We start from the raw sequence: 27,482 nt of genomic DNA, 5'->3' as shown, positions 1-27,482 counted from the left end.
CTCTCAGGCATGATGTTAGAAGAAAGTGAAAGTTGCTCAGTCATGTCTGACTCTTTGCAACCCCATGAACTATGCAGTCCATGGAATTCTCCAGGCCAGAATACTGGAGTGGGTAGCCATTCGCTTCTCCAGGGGTATCTTCCCAACCCAGGGATCAAACCCAGGTATCCCACATTGCAAGCAGATTCTTTACCAGATGAGCCACAAGGGAAGCCCAAGAATACTGGAGTGGGTAGCTTACCCCTTCTCCAGCAGATCTTCCCAACCCGGGAATCGAAGTGGGGTCTCCTTCATTACAGGCGGATTCTTTACCAACTGAGCTATCATGGAAGTCTGATGTTAGGTGAGAAGGATATAAAATAAATAAAATTTAGCTGATGATCTTGGGTAGCTTGCTCGTTGACATTAAGTACCTTGTGGGTGTTTTGTTTTTATCCCCTAGACTGTGGAATATAGCAAACATGAACTCATCTTCTTACCCAGAAACCTGTTTATCAAATGGAGCCAGTTCCTTCACAGCAGGAGGCGTTTTTGCTTGTGACTTGGTACCCTGGGCTCAAGAATATCAGACCTGGAAAGTCAGCCTCTTAGGAGCAGCTGCCCTCTCCCTCTGTGGAGAAGGAAGCAGAGAGTAGTGGAAAGAAGGTTTGGGGGAGGGCAAGGTAGGATCATAGGCTAGAGGCTGGCGAGAGCCACGAAGCCCTAACAGTGGACCAACTCCTCCTGCTGCAGAGGAGAAAAGAAGAATAACAAGTGGGCACCTAAGGACTCAGTTCTGGGTCCTCAGGAATGACCCCCCACCTCCAGCCAGTCCTCACTGGCCTCTACATCCCTGATGAGAGCAAAATGTGAAGGCTGTGGCAACAATGACTTGATTCTGCTCTGTATTACTGTGGTTTATATATTTTTCTCACAATTCTCACAACTCTCACAACTTTTTAACTCCTTGTCAGCAGATGCCATGATTTATACATCTTGTCATCTTGCTTCCCCAGCCTCATATTAGCAATAATAATAGCTACTCTTCCTATTGGAGCTAACATCTACATGTGGTACTTTATTCCAAAGACTGTGATAAACTGGTTGCATACATTATTTACTTGAACATTCACAATCATTGAATTTGAAAGCTTATTCCCTCCATCTTACACATGTGGGGACAGCCACTGACAAAGGTTAACTTGCATGGATTCCACACATTTCTACAAACTGGTAGAGAAAAGATTTGAAGAAACCTCTTCACCTCACATTACATGCACTTTGTGTACTTAGCACAGCATCCCTGGTCCCGTGCACCCTAACCCCCAGTGCCTTCTCAGGGAGTGACTCCTACAGTCAGCTCCTTTCTGTCCTGCTTCACCCTCTCCTCACTCCCTGTTGGACCCCTGTGTCCTGCAAACACACATCCCTAAGAATCACCTGCTTTGAAAAAATGTCTCCTTCGACAGTACACCTCCTAACATGTATCTGCTCACATAGCCCGAATCTCTGTGATTCTCCTCGAATGTTCCTGAAAAAGCCAGCAATGTAACCCGCCCAGCACATTATTTTCAGATCTCAGATGTTTTTGCAGAATCTTAAAAAGTCCATAGTGCTTATGCTCTGCCTGCCTGGAATGCAAGCTAGTTTTCAGTTGGGCAAAAAGCTGGCCAGGATATCCTACCATGGATCAATTTCTAACAAACCTCCTGATCACCTCATTAAGAACTTGGGATCAAAAGAAAACATGATTCTGTATGAAATCCACATTTATTTCTTAATGTTAGAACAAAGAATCATTTCACTGTACAGCTCTGAATGACTGCTTCAACCTCCACATCTATAGAATTGGTGTAATAATATGTGTTATTTTGTTGGACTGTGATGATTTATGTTATTATCTGTCTGGGGGAGGGCATGGAAGTCCAATCCAATATTCTTGCCTGGAGACTCCAATGGACAGAGGAGCATGGTGGGCTACAGTCCACAGGGTCACAAAGAGTCGGACACGACTGAAGCCAGTTAGCATGCACGCATACATGTTATTATCTGTAGGATATAAATAAATAGAAAACCAGGCAATAAAAGTAAAAAGACCTTAAAAAGCTGGGAGCACTCTGTGAAGGCAAGATACTACTTAAAAGACATGAGCTTAGGAAACTGAAATAAGTTCTTATTTCCTGTGGGATAGTTATTCCTATGATTTTTATTTATGAGTTCTTCCTCATGTGCTTTAAGAGAAGCATCACAATTTGAAATTGATTAGTAATTATTTTTTTCCTATTTTTTAAAATTGGAGGATAACTGCTTTACAATGATATATTGGCTTCTGCTGTACAACAACATGAATTAGCCATATGTATACATCCCCTCCATCTTGAGTCTCCCACACCCCACCCCAATTTGGAGAAATCCAAATTGTAGGGAAGTGCTCAAGATAGAGCCAACCCATCCTGCCCCTCTAGGTCATCACAGAGCACTGAGCTGAGCTTCTTTTGTTATACAGCAGCTTCCCATTAACTATCTATTTTACATGGTAGTGTATATATGTCAATACTATTCTCTCAATTTGTCCCACCCTCTCCTTCCCCCGTTGTGTCCACAAGTCCATTCTCGATGTCTGCAGGAATACAGATTCCTTCCCTGCAAATAGACTCATCAGTACTATTTTTCTAGATTCCATATATATGTGCTAATATATGATATTTGTTTTTCTTTTTCTGACTTACTTCAGTCTGTATGATGACAGACTCTAGGTTCATCTACCTCACTACAACGGACTCAATGAAATTGATAATTCTTAATATGCATCTAGTTTCCTGGCTATGAGAGAGATTCACTGAATTTGGGAACTCAAGTTGGGCTCCCCCTCCATCTCCTCCCTCCATGTGGTTGATGCCGGAAGGAAATGAGAAAGGGAAGAAGCATACAGAGAAGGCTCATGAGTAATCCTTTGCTTTCAAGAAACTTCCACCTGAAAAAATTACCTGGAAAGTATCATGAAGGGCGCATGATTTCTAAGTGCCAGGATCAGAGTTGTGGAGAGGGGAGAAGCTATTATAACGTGGCTTGGTGTGACTGGCTTGGCCCCAGGAACAAGTCTCTTCAGGGAAGACATCACCAACACCGGGGACAAGGATTAAGACTTACTTGAGGGCATGAAACCTCATTAGCTCAGGCTTCATTAACCTGGAATTTATGCTAGGAGACTGAGTCTGGTTTGATGTTTATCTTGGATTTGCCAGTCCTTTTTTCTGGGTCATGCAAATTCACAGGAGAAATCCAAATAGTAAGAGAGTGCTCAAGAAAGTCAGCCCTTCATAGACAACAGGGATGTGTCCACAGGGGTTTGTGAATGCTGATGAGACTTTGAATTCCCCCTTTTCAAGGCAGTCAAGTAGAAATGAAAGATTTCAGTGATCTTCATATTCCTAACGATCCTCCATAGGCATTTCCGAACCTGCCTAAGGATCCTTCTTTCTCAAACGACTTCTTTCTTTTTACAGTCATGGCCAGCAGTTGCTTTTCTTTTTTTTCCTGTGACTATTTTCTACAAACTCTTTAAAAACTAGTGCTTAAGAATTACCGGGTTTCTGAAGTCAAGTAGAAAACGTTAACTCTACTTTGGATGCCTTCCCATGCTCTGGTTTTGTTATCCATAGGATTCAAATTTGTGCCTCAGTGATTTACTGTGTGGGTGGATCCCAAGTCACTAACCCCATGGTTGCCAAATCTGCAAATGTCAAGGTGTTGTAGTTCAAAGCAGTGCTTCTATTTTTGAACTTTTTATTTTATATTGGAATATAGTTAACAATATTATATTAGTTTCATGTATACAGCACAGTAATTCAGTTATACCCATATGTGTATCTATTCTTTTTCAAATTCTTTTCCCTTTTAGGTTGTTACATAATATTGAGCAGACTTCCCTGTGCTATACAATAGGTACTTGTTAGTTATCCATCCGTTGCCAGAGGAATGGATAAAGAAGATGTGGTTCATATGTATAATGGAATACTACTCAGCCATTAAAATGAATTAAATAATGCCACTTGCAGGAACATGGATGGACCTAGAAACTGCCATGCTGAGTAAGGTCAATCTGACAGAGAAAAGGGAAATACTGTATAATATCACTTATATGTGGAATCTTTTTTAAAAAATGATACAAATGAACTTATTTATAAAACAGAATCAAAGCAGTGCTTTTAAACTACAGTTCTTATATTTTAATTCATTGTGAGACTGAAAGTCATCTGCTACCAAAAATAAAGAGCCAACAAGTGCAAATAATGTACCTTAAAAATAAATGAGAGTGACTGATTTAAGGTAGTCCCATGAACTGATACATACTTTTTTTGAGTGCAAGAAAAAGTCATGCCTTCCAATTGCCAAAGGCCCACAGCCTGTCTTACCTAAGACCAAGCATTCAACAGCAAATGGCTACTATGACATGTCATTAACAATTGGGCACCTCAGTACTGTGAATTTAAATGTCCTGGTAAGTTTTCAGAGGTTTCATGGGAATGTCAAACATGTGCACATTGTCTACCAGAGCAGGAAAGAGCTTCAGAAATGCTGCTAAGAAAGACTACAAGTTATTTCCATGGACTCCAAGAAATGCCATTTATATACCCACAGATACATGAAATATTAAAAGTCAATCTTGTCTAGTCCCTGAAACGGTTCCCCAATAGCATGATAGTGAGTATAGAGTATACATACACATACTCCCCCACTCTACCTCAATCATCACCAAACACATCACCGTCATTCATTCAGCTGAGATCTATGAAACAGGCAAAATATGGCAGCGCTGGACCGTGCATGGGTTTCCAGCAGGAACAAAGCAGATGGGCACACCTTTCTGTACCTTAGGGCCTTGTCTGGGGTCTTCTCATCCCCTCTTGCGGGTCTGTGTCTCTCTGGTCAACCCCTAATCACCTGCCTTGACCCAGCTCATATGGCATTGCCTCTGCAGAGCCATTCCTGATCCTCATCTCCTCACATTCCCTAGAAGAATCAGGAGTTTCCTAATCTTTATTCCCATAGCACTTGACAGGTATCTCTGTTACAGCATCTGTCACACTGTGTCAGGGGAGTTAAGTGTTTCTCCTCAAATAGAAAATGAACACCTCTGAATCAGGAAATGTGTATGTGTTTATAACAGTTTTATTTTATAACAACCTAACAGTGCTTAACGGTGTTTAAGAAACATGAATCAGATGCTGAATAAATGATGATCTGGCTGATCTGAATGATATAAAATTATAGTTGATTTACGGTGTCCTGCATTTAACAACATATAAGAACTCTTCAAAAACACATCTCAGAGTGTTCCCTGTGAATATCTGAGAGGATGAATTTGTTTATTTGATTGTTGCATTATCTTAGGCTGTGTGGAAGAATTGTGACACTATGGCACACTCTCAAACAATATAAACTTACAGAGACCCAATAGTTCAGGAAGAAGAAAATAACTGAGTCAAGACTTCAACGCTTGAAGCCACAACCTGTTTTTCGATTTTGTTTTAGTGTCTCTAGCCTATGAGAAAATGCCCCCATTTCCAAACAATCTGGAATATTGCCTTCGTGAAAGATGCCTCTGACCTGTTTCTGTCCCCTAATGACTTTACTTGGGGTTTCAGTTTTGTGAATTCATGTCTCTCTATGAGGCAGGATCAGCCTGCCAGGAGTTTATTATCACTCTTAGTTGATGCCTCGAGAAGCTGAGGGTATAGACCAAAGTTGGCAAACTTTTCTTGTAAAAGGCCAGAGAGTAAATATTTTTTGCTTTGCAAGCCCTGTAGTCTCTGTCACAACTGCTCAGCTTTGCCATTGCAGCAGGAAACCGCATAGACAAATCAGTAAATAAACATGGTTGTGCGCCTACATAACTTTATTTCTGGATCCTGAACTTTGAATACCATAAAATCTTCATGTATCACAAAATATCAGTCTTCTGATTTTTTCCAGTAATTTAAAAAATGTAGAAACCATTCATAGCTCACATAGCTGCACAAAAACAGGCAGCAGGCCAGATTTGGCTTATGGCCCACAGTTTGCAGCCTCTGCTGTGAACCATGGAAGAGTCATTACCAAGATGACCAGTGGCCAATGGAGCCTATTGGGGCTATCTGAGCAGTCAGAACAAACACTCAAGAGATACTGAACTTTTATTAGCTGCATTGGAGAGCCTCACAGCTCTCCCCAACGCAGTGTCTTTCTACAGAAATAATTGTGCTTCTCACATGCCTTGTTTTCTTGACCTGAGTTTATTTTCCACTGGGAGTATTGGGTTCTCCAACTATGCTTGAAGGTTGGGTTAATACAAGTCAGCTCTGATGGGTTCAGAGAGAGGGATACATGAGCCCAATTGGAGAATCTCAGGTATGTGAAAATCACATCAACCATTCATCACCTCTTAATAGAGCTCTTTAGATCAAGACATCAAGCTTTGTCCCACAAGGAGAAGCAGCTTTAGGAGATTCTCTTTGGATCGGAATGACCAGACAGAAGGGAAAATTAGAGAAGCAGCCATCCAAATTGTTTTAGTTCTCACCAGCTAGTCTCAGCTCTGCACAAGCAGAGGACATCAGGACCAGAAGTCGAGGTTTCTGTAAACGTGTGGGCTTGTTGTTCCAAGGTGAAGGTGAGGGAGAAGTGAAAATGGAGTTCCAAAGTCTTGGAGCCATAGTCATTAATCTCCTCGTTTGGGACTTCCCTGGTGGCCCAGCAGTTAAGAATCTGCCTGCCACTGCAGGGGACATGGGTTCAATCCTTGGTTTGGGAAGATTCCATATGCTTTGGGGCAACTAAGTCCATGTGTCACAGCTACTGACCCATGCCATAGAGCCTGAGAGCTGCAACTACTGAGCCCATGTGCTGCAACTATGGAAGCCCAGAGCCTGTGCACAGCCGCAAGAGAAGTCACCACAATGAGAAGACCACACACCACTATCAGAGAAAGCCTATGCCCAGCAACAAAACCCAGTGCAGGCAATAAATAAAATAAATAAATAAAACTTTTTAAAAAATCTCCTTGTTTGGTGTTAACTTTTCCACCAGAATATTACTTGGTACAAGTTCTCTCCTCTAGCTATCTTGAGGTGTTGAGTGTGCTGGGCTTCAGAACTGAGGTAATAGGCACTTTTCTGTTTCAGACTCACTTCCTCCAAGAAGCTTTCCTTGATTTTCTACCCTAAACTGGAAAATACAGATCTCTCCCTCCTTTGAATTTCTGCAGCACTTCATCTGTGTCTTCTCAAGGCTCTTGATATGTATCTTCATATTATATTTATCTTCAGACCCACTTGCTGAAAGAATCAAGGTCTCTGAATTGTTCCTATGCAGTTATCATGGTGCCTTACTTAATGGAGATGTTAAATATATAGTTACAAACTACGTGAAAGTAAAAATCAAATAAGTTGGCAAATTGATTCCTCCGTATCTCTGCTATAGAGGAATAGAAAGTCCAATAGAACTTTCTGCTGATGAAAGTGTTTTTCATCTGTGCTGTCCACAGGTAGCCACTAACTACATATGACTACTGAGCCCCAGAAATATGGCTACTGTAAATGAGGAACTGAACTTTTAATTTTATTTAATCTTAATTTAAATTGCCAGATGTGACAAATGTCTACCTAATTGGGTAGCACAGGTCTATACAACAAAAAGTAATTTCTTTTTGTAAGTGGATTATTTAGGCAGTGATCACACCATCTGAATTTAAAATATAATGCAAATCATTTGTTGGGAATATTGTGTAATAAATGCAGCAGAATGATTGAATATTCTACTTTTCAAGCAACATAAAGATGCCCAGCTTTGTGGCATTTACATCCTGGAGAGTGGGGTCTGGTGAAAAGAGACAATAAACCATGAACCAGGAAAGAAATTAAAAGACTAATTTTATGTTCTGTTAACAGGAAATAAGTCCTATGAAAAAGAAAAGCAGAAAAAAGCAGAGCAAAGTCAGGGAATTGAGTGCCTGGGCCAGACTGAGTATTAAACAGAGAGGTCCAGACAGGCTTCATTAAGATGAAATCTGAGCTCTGACTACAGGGAGATGATGGGAGGTTTGAGAAAAAAAAAAAGTGAAAAATGTACTAAACTCCGCAGAGCAAACAGCAGATCTATATTACGAACCGAACACATTGTCACAAAGAAAATGAGCCTAGTGGGGCAAAGAGGAAGGAAAACAAGTTTTTTTGTTGTTGGTTTGTATTAACCAAACCTCCAGAGAAGTTTCCAGACCCAAAGGAATTAAAACTAAGCGGCAGGCAGGCTCATTCTGCTCTTCATTGCAATGAGTTTCTGGAAACCATGCTGGAAAACACAGCAGTAAAAATTCAGCCTTGTTCTTTCTCCTCTTTGTCCAGCCTGTGTTTTCCCACTTTTACCCTCAATGTCAAGGCCAAGTGCTAGGAAACCAGAGTGCCAACTGGATCTGCTTGGGGCCTGTGGAGACGGCAGAGGCTTAAGACTGAAGTAGTGATTGCTGGGAAGGGCAGTGGGAGCCCGGAGGTGCCTACAGAAGGGGAGCAGCAGGGAAATGTAAACAGCGAGGTGAGTACCCACGGAGACATTGGCAGCTTTCTCCAAGTGTGGGGAGGGAACCGTATGGAACTCTCAAAGCAGGGTGTGACCTGAGCCCTGGTGTTCCTGGGCCTTAGACATGAGCCAGAGTTGTTAAACAGTGAAGCCAGGCACAGCAGAGAAAGCACCACCAGACATGCCAAACAACATCAGATTGTGAGATCCTGGAAACTGCAACCTGAGGCTTCTCACTTCTCTCAGCAAGTCCACTGAGATTAGGGTGGAAATCCTCCTCGATCAGATATAATAGAAATTTCACTCAAAGGTCAGAGGTAGAAATATCCCAGAAGAAGATCCATTAAGTGCTCGAAAGAATCAATTGGAAGTCCTTTGGTGACCATAAAGTTGAAGAATCAGCAGGCCATTATAGCTTGTATTGTTCAAAGCATCACTGTCAAGTCTGTGAGTTCCAACATACTTACATACACAGAGAGCCTGCTCTCTGGTAAATTCTTCAGGAATTGTTTGAATGCTCCCAGGGGAACATGTTGAGAGTGAGCTTGAGAGAGTCCAAGGCAGGAAATAGTCTAGACCACACTCACGCCTTTTTTTTTTTTATTATTGGCCTATAGGATGCTTGACTTTAATGCCTACCCCTTCATGGTACCTCCTTCAAAAAGGCTTCCCCAGCTACTCATTCTAAAGAGTTTCCCCAACATGCACACACATACACACACACACACACACACACTTCTATTGTTTACAGCACTTACAATTAACTCAATCTTATATCTTTATTTCCCCTCCACTCACCCTTCTAGGGGCTTCCCTGGTGACACAGTGGTAAAAAATCCACCTGCCAATGCAGAAGGCTCAGTTTCGATCCCTGGGTCAGGAAGATCCCCTGGAGAAGGAAATGGCAACCCACTCTAGTATTTTTACCTCGATAATCCCAGGAACAGAAGAGGACATGACGTAGCAACCAAAATAAAACAACAACTTACTAGAATATCAGCTCCAAGAGCTCAGGGACTGGGTGTCTTTATTGTCATATCCCCAGTGCTAATAACAGTGCCTTCCATCTGGTAGGTGCTCAATTTACACTTGTGGCATTGGATTAAGATTCCCCTGAGGGGCAGCTTTCAGCAGACAGGGTTTGTTGCCGTTGTTATCCCATAGGCTGGTATTCTGTTTTCCTGTCCTGCCCTGAGAACCTGGTACCGTCCTTCTCTCCCAGCCTACAGGAACTCAACAGCAGCCATCATCCTGGTTCACACATCTGGTCTTGAGCTTATTGCTTCAGTACCTCTTTGTCTGCCAGCAGATCCGGTGCTATTTGTCAACCTCAATTCAACTTCACTTAAGCTCACTTGCACCAACCATCCTTTAAAAGTATTTTTTCAATCTACTTTAACAAAAAGTTTTATAAATATTAACTCAGTATACATCCCTCTAACCACCATCACAATCAGAAAACCCCCCAAAATTCCATCATGCTTCCCTCCTCCCACCCCTAACCCTTGGCAACCAGTGATCTGCCTTTAATCTTGACGTTTTGCTCTAAGTGCTTTAATCTTGACTTTTTGAGGCTGTCATATAACTGAATTCATATAGCATATAACTGTTTGAGGTAGGTTTTTGTTTTTTTCACTCAGTATTAATCTCCTGAGATTCATCTAAGTTGCTACATGGATCAACATGTCATTCCTTTTATTGCTGAGTGTCATTCCATTGCATGGATATGCATGTTTTTAGCCAGTCATCCAAGATATTCGTGATGTGTTTAGCCAATCACTTGTGAAAGAACATTTAGGTTGTTTCCAGTTTTCAGTGATTATGAATAGAACTGCTACAAATATTCATGTAAAGCTTTTATGTGAACAAGTTTTCATTTCCCTGGGATGACTATCTAAGACTGGTATTGCTGGGTCATTCTGTACCATTTTGTATTCCCCACCCTTACCAATCCCCAGCAATGTTTGAAAGTTCTAGTAGCTACACATTTTCTCCAGCACTTGTTATTATCGGGTGTTTTTTTTTTTTTTTTTAATTTAGCCACTCTAATAGGTTTATAGTGGTATCTCATTGTGGTGCATTTTTTAAGGAAAAATAATAAAATAGATTTGAAAATAGACTTCACCATAGCAAGCAGTGTTAGAAACTGATCTTATATAAGTATGCATACATGCTAAGTTGCTTCAGTCATGTCCAACTCTGTGCGACCCTATGGACTACAACCTACCAGGCTCCTCTGTCCATGGGATTCTCCAGGCAAGAATACTGGAATGGGTTGTGCCCAATCTCCAGGAGATCTTCCCAACCCAGGGAGCGAACTTGAATCTCTTACGTCTACCTGCACTGGCAAATTGGTTCTCTACCACTAGTATCACCTGGGAAGCCCTATATGCTGTGCTTATTCACTCAGTTGTGTGCGACTCTTTGCAATCCCGTAGACTGCATTATAGAGGCTCCTCTATCCATGGGGATTCTTCAGGCAAGAATACTGGAATGGGTTGCCATGCCTTTCTCCAGGGGATCTTCCCAACACAGGGATCAAACCCAGGTCTCCCACAATGCAGGTGGATTTTTTACCATTTGAGCCACCGGGGAAGCCCCTATATAAGTACATATGTATATAAATATACACGCTCTCACACATGTATGTACTAAATGCACAATACTGTGGGTTATAGTAAAAAAAAAAAAAGTTTGAAAGCCACTATTCATACCAAAGTGTAGAAACCCCAGGGATGACAATTTTACTTGTTTCAAAGTAAGTTATAGGAAACTTAAAAACCTTAAATTAGCTCAACACTACAGCAAGGAGAAGAAACTGAAATGGACTTGAAGGTTACCAACTGAAAACTGAGTCAGGGAAAGAAGACCTCATTCCCAAAGAGAAACAGGGGTAACAGAACTCACCCTCTGATCACACCTACTTCCCTATGCATAAGATCTTTCAGTAACAAGGACTGGGGACCCTGTCCCTGCCTTCAACAAATGTGGCATCTCAGAGGGGAGATGTGATATGAGCACAAACGTATCTATAGGGAAAATTAGTGTAAGTGTCTCTTTTTTCTTTTAAAAAAATCTATTTACTGCATTACCCCTTCCTAAAGGGTATATATTTCACTCAAAAATAATGAGATGCTTAGACTTCTTTTTTTTTTTGGTCATATGACCAAATGGTGAACCTGAGCCCCTGCATTGGGAGCATGAAATCTTAATCACTGGACAGCAAGGAGGGGAAAAAAAGTCAATGGCTTGTATTTTCACTCATCTTAAAATGTTTTTTGATGAAAAGATATTTTTAATCCAGTTGAATTATTAATCCTTTATTTTATTGTTTATGTTTTTCATGTCTTATTTAGGAAATCTTCTCCTACCTAAAGAAATAAACATACTCTTCTATTAAAAAAAAACAGAAATAATGAGATCATGCCATGTGTCAATGTGGGTGCAGATATAAGGGAATCCTTGTACGCAGCTAATGGGAGTGTGGGCTGGCATTCTACAGAACATGCTTACAGCATTTACATTATGTAAATAGATCTGCTTGTCCAGCACCTCTAATCATGGGTATGGTATGCACTGCAAATTTTTTATAAGTTGGCAAGGGAACACATACAAGGACGTTCCTTGAAGCTTTAGTTGGGGATGCATGGGTTTGGGGGCCATCTCGGTGCCCATTCTCAAGAAGGTGGCTAGAGAAAACGTGATGGATGAATACCGTGGACTCTTAGGTAGCAGTTAAACCATGAGATCAGACAGAGATGGGTCTTCAAAATGATGTGCTAAGAGAAGATTTAGCAACAGGATAAGATAGGAACAGCATTCACACAAACACATGTATACCTTAAAAATACATGTATACTTCCTAGGTGGCACTAGTGGTAAAGAACCTGCCTGCCAATGCAGGAGACTCAAAAGACTCGAGTTCTATCCCTGGATCAGGAAGATTCCCTGGAGAAGGGCATGGCAACCCACTCCAGTATTCTTGCCTGGGAAATTCCATGGGCAAAGGATCCTGGCGGGCTACAATCCATAGGATCGCACAGAGTTGGACACTCCTGAAGCGACTTAGCATGCACACATGTATACAAAACAATCATACACATTTTTTTGGAACACATGCAAACAAAAACATGCATATTAAACAGTACTGAGATGGAAAGGGAAAGAAACAAAAGTAGGTGCCTAGGAATAAAAGCAGAATTAAACATTTTTTAAAGAAGCTGGAAGATTTTTCAGTCTGGTGTAGAGACTCTGAGCCCTGACCAGCAGGCCTCTCAGGAGCTGTTAGATGTGTGGGAATATTCCATAATTTGTGTAATATCGTGTTGTTTATTTAGCATAATATATTTAATTAGTTTATTTGCCTTTTTATCACTTACAGGAATCACAAGCAGTCCAAAACCAATTCCAGTCGCTCCAGCCACACTCTTCAAAAGCAGGCTTTCTGTTAACATGCCTGTCTCATTCACGCCTCGGTTTTGCACACTTTCTCTGGCTGGAGAGTCTTGCTATCCTATTGAATCCTATTCAATGTCTGTGAGAGCACGAAAGGTTCTGATTGGTCATAAGAGCCAACACGGAGTGTGGTGCACGCCTCCACTCCTATCAGAGAGAGTTCTCAAATCAGGCCACTTCACAGTCCAACCTATGGATGAACTTCAGGCAAAAATTCCTGACCAGAGATTATGGGAAAGAAGTTTTAATATTATAAAACAAAATATGACCTCCCCCTTCCCCTTTTTAAAATTTTCTTGTTTGAGGAAGCTTCTCTTAGAAGGGAGGACTGTTGTGAGTCTTCTTGGCACATGATACTGTCAGTGTGGCATGTGGCTGAGACAAAGGAGGAGCAGTGCTGGTGAAAATCCAGGATCACAGGGACAGAAAAATGAACAGACTGGCTTGTACACCCAAACACGGGCGAGTTGGGAAGTGACAAGTTCTCCTGTTGAAAAGACAGCGAGCTCTTGGGTCAGTTCATCTCCAGGGAACATCTGCACACTGACACTTTTCAGCATAGAATTTTGGCCCATGACATTACTGTCTCCCTCACACCATATTTTAGTTTCATTTTTTCTCCTTATACTTGGCTCTGGTTGAAAAGTGTTACTGAAGACCACATAGCCTGTGTGTGAGTGAATTAAGGCTCAATAAACAAAGCTGCTATTTGCCAATAGCTTGTGTCTACCTGTTTAAGCTAGATTATTTTCCTCTGATCATTCCCATTAAAAATAACTGCTTCCAGGGGCTTCCCTAGTGGACCAGTGGTTACGAACGCACCTTCCAATGCAAGGGACGCTGGTTCGATCCCTGGCCAGGGAACTAAGACTCTACATGCTGCAGGGCAACTAAGTTGGTGCACCATGACAAGAGAAGCCAGCGCACCTCAACTAGAAAGAACCTGTGCACCACTATGAAGACCCAGTGCAGCCAAAGAAAAAATCCGTTAAAAATAATTGCTTCCACATATTTTTGAATATATTAATTTCTTTTCTTTCTCTTCCCTTCTCTGAGAATTATAATAGATCAAAACTTGAGAGCAGAGAGTATGTGAGTCACTAAACCAAAACAAGGGCGAGTTAACGGTCAAAACTTCCGTAGCACTTGTGCAGAAAAACTGACTTTGAAGTCATAGAAACAATCTCTATTTTGCAAGAGCTTGCAAGAGCCATGCCTGTTTTATGTCCAAAACTGTATTCATTTCCCACCCTGCATTCTAGTCTTATATTCTACCAGATTGATTAGGTGGAATACAACTCTGCTTGACATTGTTGCAAACACCTGAACCCAATTACAACTTTGTTAAAGACATTTTTTTTTCCTATGAAAATATTTATTTCACTTGTCCTGAACCTTTAGGACAATTTCCATGATCCTAGATTAATAGATCTGGAAAACAAGCAAGTATTCTCTTAAACCAATTTCTAACCATATCTTTGGACTGCTAAAGTGATGTTCTCAAGTCAAAGGATCAATGACACTGTGTGCAATTATGCTTCATAATTACTTTTCCTGATTTCACAATAATGGGAGTTAAAGTCTGAAAGAAATAAGGGGCCTTGGCATTGCATGACCCTGCCATCTGTGAGGGTGGGGCAGGGAAAGCCTGGAGAACCCCAGCAGGGCCCTGGGAAGTCAAGTCTTGACCAGGTAAAAAAGTTGGCAGAAAAATATTTCCACATAGTATATTACAGAAAACTCTCATCTATTCTATTTTATTGGACATTAATTAGACGTATTAAATAAGGCACATGTCCCTTACAAAATGAATGAATGTTTACCATCCAAATTAAAAACAAAAGCTTTCATGTCAAAAGAAAACAAAATGAATGAATGAAATACTCAAGGAAAAGGACTGGTGTGCTGCTGAAGGGGACAAACGTGCTATATTTTTTAGATGAAGCAGAAATAAAAGGTCAGAGTCTTAAAATCTCAATCTATTCAACCTCTCAAAATCAGAAATTAATTCCTACTTAGCCAGGTGTTTGCCATTATAATTAACTGCTGAGTTGGTTCTTATAAATTCAAAATTTTTATCATATATGTAGGATTTAAAAAAATAAAACAAGTGAATATTGTAACAAAATAGGAATAGACTGATAGATACAGAGAACAAACTAGTGGTTGCCAGTGGGAAGTGGGAAGGGGGTCCAAAATAGGGGTTGGGGATTAAGAGGTACAAAACAAATTACTATGCATAAAATAAATAAGCTACAAGGATATATTGTACAACACAGGGAACATAGCTATTATTTTGTAATAACTTAAAATGGAGCAGAATCTATAAAAATATTGAATCTATGAACTATGCTATATTCCTGAAACTTATATAATATTGTAAATCAGCTGTATTTCAATTAAAAAATAGAGACAGAACAAGAATTTGGTAGCAAACTGGATGTTGAAAGCCTATTAAAAAGAAAAAGGCAAGCTGCCTAAAATGTAAAATGGCCAAAGAAAATATTTACAATGGAATATTTTAAGTCAAGCACTTATAAATAGTAGTTAAAATGAATAAACACATTAGACTGTATTTGCTACAACATAAAGTAAAAATTCCTGACAAGATTATGAAAGTGATTTTTATTATTTTGGCAGTGGTGTCCTATTATAGGTAATTACAGATACAGAATTTTTTAAATTTGGTATATCAAACAAATGCTGTGTCCCCCCAAATCTATTTTGTTACAACCAAGTATTATAGTTGCTGTGTACAGATGGAAAGCATACATGATAAAATACAAAAGCAAGAAAAGGTTAAATAAGAGGTTATCCTTGAATTATAAACACCTACTAAAGTATACCTTTGTATTATATGGTTGTGTCACAGCTAAAAAGCATACAAATCCATACCTAATGCTATGCAATTATTTGATCTAATATAGATCTAACATGAAAGTGTTAAGGCAGTAATAGCATTTCACAGGTAAAGGCTAAGTTCTGAGACATGAAAGCTTTTAGATAATCCACAAAACAAACCTGAGACATCTTCTTCTTGTTTTGGAAAAAAAAAGAAAAGCAATTTTCTTACTGAGTCAAAGCTTTAATATATAAATGAAGCATTTAATAAACAATGTATTTAACTACTGCAATAACCTGGAGTAGACGTTCAGACTAAAATGGTACCAGCAAATACATTCTTTCTCTGGCAGAAATAAAACTAGATTTTCTGATTGAGCCTCTAGCCTGTACGGCAGCCCTCAAATTTGGTTATTTTTATTTGTCTGTTTTTGGTTTTACTTTCCTTCCTTGAACTGGGTTACAAACATATTAAATAAACCAGGCAATCTCCCAGCACTCACTGTCTTCTTCGTAAACCCGGCTCTCTCATCACTGAAAGTGCCAGATGAATTGAGCCTATGTACATAAAAACAGATTACAGCGCATCTGGATCTGGTTGACTTAATAAGGCATCCAGATTGGTACACGATTACTTTTGCTGCCACAAGTCTCTCAGAGTAAGTAGGCTAGGGCAGCCCCAAATTATAGTCTCAGCCCTGCTCGGGTCACAGGGAAGGGTAGATAACAATGTTTTGGAATAGCCAGTGCCAAAAAAATTGAAACGTATTGGGTAAGCCTGATTTCTACTGTTGACTTTGGGGCCTTTAAAAATACTGGCACAGATTTTTTCGTATTCAAGAGGTACATCTGTGAAATTTTGTTAATTAAAATTATATAAAATGTTTATTAATAAGAATTCCAAATTATAATAGTGCTGCTATGCTGTGGATTTTTTTAAATCTACCTGGGATTCAACACTAGCCCATGAAACACTTTTTTTTCTAAATATTCATACTACAAATTAATTAATTCTGAATGAATGGGAGAATGTTTAGCTATCTTTCTTCCTTTTCGTTTTTCACTCCTTTCTCTTACCCCCGCACAGCCCCCACACATACACACACAACAATCATACACTCTTTCTTTTACAATTTTGATAAAAAGAGTCCAAAAAGCTTAATGAAATGTAACAAGCAGTAAGCTTTTAGGACACTTCACAACTTCCTTTGTACATTTATGAGCAATGAAAGTTAAAACTCCAAACTTCACTTTGTACTTTTGCGACCTTCCATCACTTTTTGGGAAAAGGTTTTCAGGTTATTTACATAAACTGAACATATATATTTTGTTCATGCTTTAGGACTTCACAGTTACCGAAGTGACCACCCGCTTAAGATCACTGCTGCTGCTCCTGCTAAGTTGCTTCAGTCACTAGGCCATCTTAAATAGCACAGCCGATCTGATTGGCACCACTGAAATCCAATGCAATCCTCAAAACAACCTCCCAAGACTAATTCTGACTTTCCAAAACACAAACACTGCTGCTATCAAAAAAAATTATTTAAGAGGAAAACTAAGTCCATTATAATGGGACTTCCCCACCATGTTATTTAATAAAGAACATCAAGATATTTCGTGGCATTTTTCACTGTTCACCAGGCAGACACAGATTCAGTCTCCCTGCCTTCCACAGGCTAATGGCCAGATTTCCAGTAACTTCCTGGAACTCAATAATCAGAATGGCTTTAAAATTAAATTAAAATTTTAAGCACGACAAGAGTTTAGAAGTATAACATATGAACTAAATCAGTTTGGAAAAGATATTCTGTATTGTGAATATGTTTAATAAACATGCTGTAAAGTGATAAGGAACACATCTTTCAGATCCAATTTTGAGATTTTTCAATTCAAATTTTGGATGAGAGAACAGACTTTGCTTCAACTTGGTTTCCATGATGTCAAAAACAGGTAGTTGATTTAATCAAGCTCATACTACGTATTTGAATCAAAATTGGTTAAATTGGTTGTACTTTTCTATCTGCTGTGACATTATAAAAGACATTGTTCAACCTTTCCTTGACCAAAATAACTAATACCATTTAATGATAAAATAACTAATACATATTGGTACTGGATAATTATGTAATACTATATATATACATCTGGAACATTATTTGGTGATTTTTTTTAACCTATGAGATTTATTGAATTCAGTATGCTATAATCACAAAATGTAAAGTTTAGCTGAGCTGGTAATTTCATAATTGAAATTCTGTACTTTGGTAACGAAACAAGGTATGTCTTCAGCTTGGAATTTTTTACGATTTAACAATTTATAGTTTAAAATTCATGAAAACACTGAACCCCACTAAATCAACTACAGTGATTTCAATTTCAAATTTATTTCAATATATTTAAATCAATTTCCTTCTGAGCAAATAACTTTATGACCCATCCCATAAAGTAAGAGGAAGCACATCAATGGGCAAAAAAGATAAATCCACCCATAGATATTAGAGCCTAACTAAGCTATTTCATTGAAAAAGTGAGAAGGGAATTTCTGGTCTTTATTTTTTCCCTTATTACCCCAAATCACATCTTACACTGAAATTATTTATCTTTGCATATTCAACAATATCTCCTAAAACTGCTTAATACAATTTTCCATAGAGTATACAGAACATAATCTTGGATCCCACCCAGCAAGGCATGGTTACTGAAATGCCTCTTTATTAGGTAGTTTTGTGTATATGTACATGTGTGTTTTAACTTCAAAGAAAGCTCCCTCAAGAAATCATTATTAGCAACATTCAATATATGTAAAAAAATTCTTTGGGCTCTTTAGCTTTTTCACTCAAAACATCTCCTGGAGCCCCTACACAGCCCAGGGCTCGTGAGGTTCTATTCTGAAGACACGTGTGCAAAGCACATCATCTGTGGGTCAGTTGGTTTATGCTTATTTTAGAGACTAATTGAGAAAGTGGCACGGAGGAGCTAGGGGAAAAAAAAAACAAACTGTAATTTTACTCCCATCCCCCGACTTGCATACTTGTAAAATTTCTGCTTGCCTCTGGCTTCTCACTGGCACTCTTTCTCTGCTTGTGACTTTTGGACAGCACTATCAAGGAGCTCCATAGACTCTCTGAGAGTCACATTGATTTTAAATGACTTGGGTTTAATGGTCAGGCCGTAATTAAAATCCATTTTCGAAGGCTCGTCTGGACTGGCCCTGAAATTGCACTGGTGAACCAGGATGGAGATGAAGAGAAACAGCTGCATCTTAGAAATCTCTTCCCCAATGCACCGCCGTTTGCCCACAGAAAAAATCATCACACTGCCCGCCAAGTCCTTGTTGATGAGGCCATCCTTGTCCAAGAATCGGGTTGGGTCAAAGTCCTCTGGGTTCGACCACTTTACTGGGTCATGATTCACGGACCACTGGTTAACAAACACCACCGTGTCCTTGGGGATGTGGTAGCCCAAGACGGAAGTGCTAGCAGTGGTGGCATGCGGAATGGTGATGGGCACAAAGCTGGAGAAGCGCATGGCTTCATAAAGAAAGGCCATGACGTAGGGCAGGTGGGGCTGGTCCTCCAGGGTGGGCAGCCGGTGCCTACCCACCACTTGATCCAGTTCTGCCTGTAACCGCACCTGCACTTCGGAATACCTGTTTGGTGTTAAGGGCAGAGAGAGAAAATCAGTGAGGAACACTGATCCTTCTTTCATCTAGAAAACCCACTACAATTTATTTTTATACCACCGTTCTTTAAACTGGCTATCTGAATCAGTAATTGAATTAACATTTCCAGCAAAAAAAAAAAAAAAAATCTAAAACAGTTTCCTGATTTATCACTGCATTACAAGATGGAGTGTAACAGCTATATTTCCTGTAATAAGTCTCATGCAGCTCAAACTCTCTTTCCCATCATAAGTCAAAAAAGGATCTAAGTTTTCTCAGCCTGAAAAAGCACGACAAGGGTAAGGACGACTTCTCTCCACTGGATATAGCAGGAGGTGCCAGGACATACAGTACTTTTTAGGAACTCATGAAAACTCATTTCTTTTAAAATCAGAAGAATAAAAGCTTTTAAGCCAATGAAAATGTTTTATAATTTTAACATGCTAATCTTTATACCAATGAATGTAGTCATAAAATTTAATTTAAAAAAATTTTATGGAGTAAGGCATCTACAAAGGCAAAAGCACTTGGGGTCCACAAAAATTAAAATGTAACCCTGAAAGTGAATTCTTTTTTTCTTCATTTCCCTAGACAATTCCAGAGAACACAATGTTCTCATTTTATACAAAGATCATTGGTATCCTGATAGATAAAGGTACATATCTTCTAACTTTAAAAGCAAATCCCTATTCTTCATGAGATTATGGTACAGACTGTAATATTTATTCACTGTTGCCGATAAAACTAGTACAATCCTTTTGGAAAACAAAATCTTATTACAAAGCAAGATCTGTAAGGGTAACTCTTCCCCACTCTTTTAAAATCCAGTGATCCATGTCTGGAAATTTATTTTCAGGAAATAACATAGCAGGTACAAAAAAGTAACCATAATAGCTAAAATTTTAAATATAGCTGAAACATTAAAATGTAGCAGAAACATTTAAAATAGATCACTCTTTAAAGAAATGTTTAAACAAACATGAGCAATGATTGTATATAATGATCTATTACTATGGCAAAATATATAGCCATAAAGATTACTAAAATTATGTAGTAAAAAATTACTAAAATAAAGTTTAAAAGACAGGGAAATGGCCACTATAGTAAGTGGAAATGTCAGAAGTAAAAAAAAATGTGTAATTATTGCAACTTTGAAAAAAATATTTAAGTGTGCCTGTGATGACATTATGGGTGATTTTTCAGAGGGTTGCAAACTTTTTTCATAAAGGGCCAGACTGTAAATATTTTAGGCTTTGTGGATCAAACCCTCTTACCTCCCAGCTTGTGCTATGGGGTGGAAGCAGCCATAGACAATACATAAATGAATGGGCGTAGCTGTATTTCCATAAGTTACATAAAAAATAGGAAATGAAATTTGCCAACCACATCATATTGTCTTTTCACTAAAAAGAAGAACTTTTCATCAGCTAGCGTGAATTGAAAGTGACCCCCAAATTGTTTTCTTCCCATTTGCTGCCCAATTGGGATACACCGAAAACCATTTACAATTCGGTTTCTGGTGAAAAAAAGAAAGAAAGCAGTTTCAAAAGATAACACGCTCATCCGGGGAAGCCAAGGATTTATTGATCCCATTTTGGAATTGTCTTCTTCTTGATCTATTATTGACTCTCATTATGCGATTTCTGCCCCTCCTCCATATGTGTTTCCATGATATTAATACTGAAAAGCGATTTTAAATATACCCCCCCCCAAATTGTGAAAGCAGTATCTAAGGAAATACAGGATTCCGATGCAGTGGATTCTAACGAAAGAAGTTGTTTTTACCTTCCAGCTTCCCCTACCGCTTACCTGTGCGCCAGATGGCATAACCAGGATTTCTTGTCTCTCAAAGCAATCAAGACTTGCCTTGAATGAGACATTTGCCTCTGGGGTAAGAATGCCAGATAAAATATCGGCCGCCCATGTAAATCAACGGCTCATCTTTTAATACAACTATGACCTGTGTAAAATTTATGCTATATTTGCTTGAGCTGGGGATACCAGGGACATGTTTAATTCGTGCGTGTACAAATTTAGCAGAGGTCCGCGGCTGGGGACCAACTAACCCAGCTGAGCCCAGGGATCCGAGAGGTTAGCAGGTGCCTTGCAGATACTCAGCTTCCCTTTCTATAACAGATGCAGCTCAGCGTTCGCTCAAGTTACGGCTTCTCCTATTCTTTACACCTACACCTCTACGCCTAGAGCGGCGGTTTTATGCGCCCAGCACAATCCGCTGGTTTCTGGTTGCTTTCCTAAAGCTTTGGATTATCGGTCCTTGAGCTCCGCCGCCGAACACTAGCTATGTCGCGATACAAAGCCTTGAAGGGCGGTTGGCTTTTGGCTCGGGGGCCAGGCGGCCTCCAGTCAGCGCTGAAGACCAGCCGAGCCGATTAGGCGTGTTTACTTAACATATTTTTTTTTTTTTTTTTTTTACTACGCTGCCCTTTCCTTCGGAACGTTTCCAATTTTGCTTCTCCGCGCCAATGTGGGAGATCGGGGGATGATCTTGGGCACTTAATCTTGCTATTCCAAGTGGTTTCACACAAATTTATCCCCCCTCGGAGCGGTGAGCTACAAGATCGCGATGCCGAGCCGTCCCGGCGCGGTTGGGTGGAGCGTGCACTACGCATCCCGGCCAGCACAGTGCCTTGCAGAGTCGCGCTTTCTGGACGCGGTCTCAGCTTTGAGAGGTGGGAACCTGCAGCGAAACCCCAAACCCTCCTTGAGCGCTAGTCGCGACCTCAGCATATTCTAATTCCACTCCACCTTTTACAGAGGGAGGGAGGAAGGCCGACCCAAGCCTCCTGGAGGCTTTACCTGGTGAAGAGAATGAGCAGCCACTGCAGCGCGGTGGAGAGAGTATCCTGGCTGGCGCCGAAGATGTCTGTGACCGTGGCCGGCACGTAGTCCTCGTCCAGGCGCGGGCCACCATCGCCAGAGTCAGCCCCCGCCAAGTGGATGAAAGCGTCCATCATGTCGCGGGGGGCGGCCCCGGGCCGGAGGCTTTCGCGGTGCCTCAGGAACTTGTCTAGGACGAAGTTACTGAAGTTGCGATTGAGCTGCTCGAATTCACGGAAGGCAGTGCGCACGGGGTTAGGGAAGCGCTGCAGCCAGGGCAGCACATCCACCAGGCTGCCCGCGCCCACAGTGCGCCCAAACTCCTCGTTGTGGCTGAGCAATTCGCGGAACTCGGCGTCGTCGTGGCTGTAGCGGCAGCCGAAGCACACGGCGCTCATGACGTTGGCCACGGCCACCAAGGTCAGCGGCCGCGGGTCTAGGAAGGCGCCGCCCGCGCTGCGGCGCACCAGCAGCTCTACCAACTCCCGCGCCTCGCCTACCACGTGGCCCTCGAGGACCCGGCGGCCGAGGGGCTGGCGCGTGGAGAAGGCTCGCATCGTGCTGTGCGCCGCGCGCCGCTGCGCCTTCCAGCTCTCCGAGTACTGGCCGAAAGCCAGGCTGCGGCCACCGGACACCACGCGGAAAGAGGCGAAGGGAGGCCGGCCGGCGAAGGCCGCGCTCTGGTGCACCAGAGCCTGGCGGATGGCGCGCTCGCCGTTCAGCACCACCACCCGGCAGCTGCCAAGACGTATCTGGAAGACGTCGCCGTAGCGCCGCGCCAGGCGTGTGAACAAGAGGTGCGGCGCCGAGCCCATTGATGCCGCATTTCCGATCAGCGGCCAAGCAAAGGGACCCGGGGGCGCGGAGCCCGGCTGCCGCCGCCGCTGCCTCAACAGCCACTGGCCCACGTGCACTGCGGCCAGCACCGAGAGCAGCAGAAGGAGCATGGTCTGCTGGGTCGACAGAAGGGTCGGCGACAAATGATCGTCCGGGCTGAGGCCGGTGGCCATGCTGGGGAGAGAAGGGCGAAGGCGTGACACTCAGGTAGGCAGAGAAAGAAGAGGGCGCCCCAAGCTCCTACCCACCTGCCTCGGGCTACCGTGCACTATTGGGTAGGCAGGAGGTAGCGCGTAGGTCAGATCCGGGCTAGCTCACTGAAGAAGCTGTTGAACACACCTCTTGCCATCCCAACCCCATTCCCCAAAAAGCGATGGAAAGGGTCGTGTTTCCGCCTCTCTATGACCCGATTCCCCCGACCCCACCCCAGCCGCGTAACGGTTCCTACAATTCAAGGACAACACAGCGGGCATCAAGGTGTGGCGCTCAGTTCCCTCTAAATGCCTACCACCTCGGCCCCTGCGACGCCCACCACTTCTGATCTGTGAGAACCCGCGCATCACAAGAGGCCGCAGGAAGGCGGCTCAGCTGACACACTGACCTGCCAGGAGGCGCGGTTTCCAGCAGCGCTCGGAGAACGGACTGGGGCCCTTGTGGGGTTCAAGACCGCAATCTCAGTGTCTCCAGAAAATCGGAGGCCCGCCCTGGGCACCTGTTGCCAGCTCTGGGAACTTCAGTGCCCACCCTGGAGTCTCTAGGGGTCGTCAGAGCCGGGGGCGCTCGGACTGGGATAGGGACACAGAAAGGAGTTTTCTTTGCCGAGCCTCGCTGCACCTGAGCCTCGGCAAAGTCAGGGTTTTCTCACCGCGTGTGGGTTGCGATTGTGGGTCGACGAATGGAGTCAACTGCCAGCCCTCACGCCCCCCGCAAGGCTCTGATAGCTAGCGTCGCAGAGGCGTGGTCGGTTTGCACAGTCACTCTGGAGAGTAAAGCGCGCCATCCCGCCTCTCTCTCTTTTTTAAGGTCTGTGAGTGGGGAGGAGGCAACCCGACCTGGCGGGGGCGGGGCTTGCGGGGGGAGGCGGGGTGCCCTAGAACAGGCCTCTCGGACTACAATTGGGATCACCGCGCGCTGGTGGTCACGCGAGGCAGTCCTGGCGCGCCCCGACGGCCTTGGAGCAGTAGCTGGTGGCTTTCCTGGAAGCGGCGGCGAGAACTTTTCGTTTGCGCCAAATCACTCTTCCTCACAGCCACTCGCGATCGAGGCCGCAGTTTCTCTGGACGCGCGCTCGGGACCCCACCTGAGCACCACTCCTGCGCTCTCGGTGGCAGCGCGCTCCACGCCCCGAGCGCACAACCTCTCCACCCTCTCCGTGCCCTGAGCTTCCTTCCCCGAGAGAAAATCGCTCGAGATCCTCGGGCGCCCTAACCGGGAAAGGAAATCTGTCAGCTTGGAAAAGAAAACTTGGTTGTGGTGAAGGGTTTGCCTTACTGCATCCCGAGTTGCTTTATTTGTATTTTATTTTAACGTTCTCGCAAACATATCGACCCATCAGGTCAGGCCCTTTGGCGCGCAAAGTTCTCCTTCCACCTTGGGCAGCGAGATCAAGAAGCCCTGAAAGACACAGCTCCCCACCCCGGGGCCCCCGACTTCCTTGGCACACAAAGGCCAGCGCTGGCGCGCCGAAGCTGCCTGAAGGTTTCCCGCGTAGAAACTCCTCCAGGTGGCGCCGCCCACTGGAGAGCGCGGGGCAAAGCTGGCCGCGTCGGAGACCCGGGGCGCCCGGCGGAGAGCCGAGCTGGGACGAAGCCTGCGGAGAACAGGGGAGGGAGGGCGCTCTGAAGATTCCGGTGGGAGAGGGAGGTGGGAGGAGGAGGAGGAGGCCAATCTCCGAGCGCCTGCGAACTTTATTGGGTTGAAAAGTTTCTTCTGCTGTCGCCTCCCCCTTGCGTGCGGAGCTGTGCCTTGCGTGCGCTGCTTCTGGAAAGTCGGCTCTAGTCATATCCCTCGGCGCTTCTCACGGCACCTGACACGCCGAGGCGGCGGCGGGGGCGGCGGCCGAGGGCGGGATGCCGACCGCCACCACCCTCCGCGGCGCACGCACAGCCGCACCCTCCCGAGACACCACTCTAAGGCCAGGTCTGGGCGCGCGCGCGCGCGCCCTGAACGGGGACTCTCCTACCCAAGGGGAAGCCCAAGGCGTAGCACCATTTCCAGCCGGCTGGTACAAAGTATTTTAAAGACCCTGGAGAGAAAAGATCTTTTCCGAAAGGTTGGGGAAAGGGCGAGCCGGGGGATGAATGGTAGTTATTCAGGTAGGAAGTGTGCTTCCGAGCCTCGGGGGTTATCAAGAGTAAGTAAAGAAGTTGGGCGCTTACCAAGTTAACAGCCATGTGCTTTGAGGTTTACCGGTGCTGCGAATCTCTACTGTGTGCCAGTTTACAGATGAGGAAACGGGTTCAGAAAGGTAGAAAGGTTATGTGATTTACACAAGTTCACACGCATACATTTACAATCTACAGTATAACCTTAAATGATTTCTTTTTCCAAGTAAATGATTGAAATGCTTCCCTGGGCGAAGTGAGGTGGTTCTCTACTCTCCCATTCTCCCTTTTTAGCTAGTAAGAGGTGGAGCCAGGATTTGAACCCACGAAGATGCACTCCAGCTCCATCATACTCGTTTATGCTGAAAAGCCTCAGATAAAAGGCACAAATGTATTCTTTCCTGCCTGCCTTTAAAAAAAAATCAGCTGGAAGAATTTTTAAAAATAATTTCTGGGGGTTTTGGTGGGGGTAGGGCAGGGAGATTTGTTTTAGAGAACTGAATCTTGAGGATTCTAAAGAAATAGTATGCTCATCTTTTGCAGGTAAATTGGTTTTGAATGAAGGAGGCCTGTGGACTGTTCTTCATAGCTGACTTTGAAATAACTGGTTAAAGTCTAAAAAAAAATAAAGAGACTTCTTACCAGTTTGACTTTTTGAACGGTTGAAACCAACATTAAAATATCTTACCTGATAAGAAAATGCCTTTTTGTAAAATTCTCCATTCAGTAGCTTTTGAGAGGTTCTCTGGAAATGAATTCATACTTTAGTATGGGGTACTCAGTTCTGTAATAAAGTTAGTTTTTGAGCGACTGAGTAAATAGGAATTGGTTTCCCAGGGCTCTGTTGGTATATATATCATTTGAAATGAATTTCATAGCAACCTTATAATATCTAGGTTTAGCAAGACCCTTGTCTAATAATTGAAGACTGCTGCAGGTATCAGTCTCTCATTAGACTTGAATTTAGTAGACAAAAATTGTGTATGGGCTACTACCAATTTTGAGCTGGCAATGTTCCTGAAAGCTTTTATCATAGTATTTCTACCAGAATCAGAGGAATGGAGGTGCTTTTAAACCAAGTAAATACCTATCTTAAAAACTACAAAACAGAGCTGTTCCTAAGACCTCCTATATAGCTTTTAGATAAACTAGATACATACCTGCCTGCCACAGCAAATAGTTCAACATACCCTTCAAGCCATGATGCCCTGGACTCAGCTCTTGTTGCAGGACAAGATTTTAAAAGGCAGAAGATCCAGCTGGGTAAATGCTATCAGAAAGATAGGCCTTATCAGTTATGACAAGCCAAAAAGACTGGCTATGGTAACACTGGGCTTTGGCTTCTCCCAGGCTTTTTGATGTGGACCTCTGTTGGAAGGCCCATCTGGTACCTGATGAAGACTCAGGGTAAATCCAGAGAGGCCTGCGGGTACCCTTGACGCAGCTCATGGTGGAGCCCTCACTCTAGTGAAAATCCACACCAGACTCTTAAGTTATCAGTTTCTCAAAGCCAGTGCCTAAGGCCCAGGGATCTCCTTTCAGTCAATGACACACAATATGGGGATTTTGCCCACCCATAAACTCACATTTGAATTGTTTGGTACAGATAACTTTCAAAAGAACAGCGAAGCTGGAGAGATAGTTCCAAGAAGAGATTTAAAATACCTTGTATTATATTGATTCCATAGAATAGAAATCCAGCTTAAGCTTGTTTAAGCAGGATGGGAATGCACTGGCTCACATGAAGGAAAGGATAAAGGTGGTACCTCACAGGATGGAAGGACCTGGGGCTGCTCTCCCACTGTCGAGTACGCTGGTCTCTGCTTGGGCTTCGTCCCATATACTCTCTTCACGTAGCAGGAAAGCTGGCCATGGGCAGCCTCAAATTAACCACTCCCCAAAGAAGAGAACGTGTCATTTTCAGGGTCATTATTCAGGCCCCTGGAAGGACTCCATTGTGCCATCTTGGCATCAGGCCACCCCTGTGGCCAAAG

General features: G+C 42.8%; 1 protein-coding gene across 3 annotated transcripts; it reads right to left on the bottom strand.

The window, feature by feature from the left end:
* Positions 1–16,878: 16,878 nt before the first annotated feature.
* Positions 16,879–24,194, bottom strand: CYP1B1 (cytochrome P450 family 1 subfamily B member 1). 3 transcript variants are annotated; one of them, XM_081596184.1, is made up of 3 exons: positions 23,766–24,194; positions 22,307–23,338; positions 16,879–19,477 (listed from the first exon to the last, which is right to left on the bottom strand). In XM_081596184.1, exons 2-3 carry the CDS (start codon positions 23,335–23,337, stop codon positions 18,889–18,891), a joined length of 1,620 nt encoding a protein of 539 aa, XP_081452310.1. In that variant the 5' UTR covers position 23,338; positions 23,766–24,194; the 3' UTR covers positions 16,879–18,888. The 3 variants fall into 3 exon arrangements, with proteins under 3 accessions (XP_081452310.1, XP_081452311.1, XP_081452313.1); XM_081596185.1 differs by having other exon boundaries at positions 24,030–24,169; XM_081596187.1 differs by lacking the exon at positions 16,879–19,477 and adding an exon at positions 21,900–22,187 and having other exon boundaries at positions 23,766–24,167.
* Between the last annotated feature and the right edge of the window lie 3,288 nt (positions 24,195–27,482).

The sequence above is a fragment of the Giraffa tippelskirchi genome, chromosome 4 (assembly GCF_054371585.1).
Source record: "Giraffa tippelskirchi isolate mGirTip1 chromosome 4, T2T-mGirTip1v1.2.pri, whole genome shotgun sequence".
Taxonomy (NCBI): Eukaryota; Metazoa; Chordata; class Mammalia; order Artiodactyla; family Giraffidae; genus Giraffa; species Giraffa tippelskirchi.
The sequence above is the reverse complement of the archived record's forward strand: the minus strand, read 5'-3'. Positions and strand labels throughout refer to the sequence as shown.

Excerpts from the sequence above, each read along its gene's own strand:
- CYP1B1 (XM_081596184.1), bottom strand. The coding sequence starts at position 23,337 with ATGGCCACCGGCCTCAGCCCGGACGATCATTTGTCGCCGACCCTTCTG. Across the intron at positions 19,478-22,306 it reads CTGCTCATTCTCTTCACCAG|GTATTCCGAAGTGCAGGTGC; the intron begins GTAAAGCCTCCA and ends AACACCAAACAG.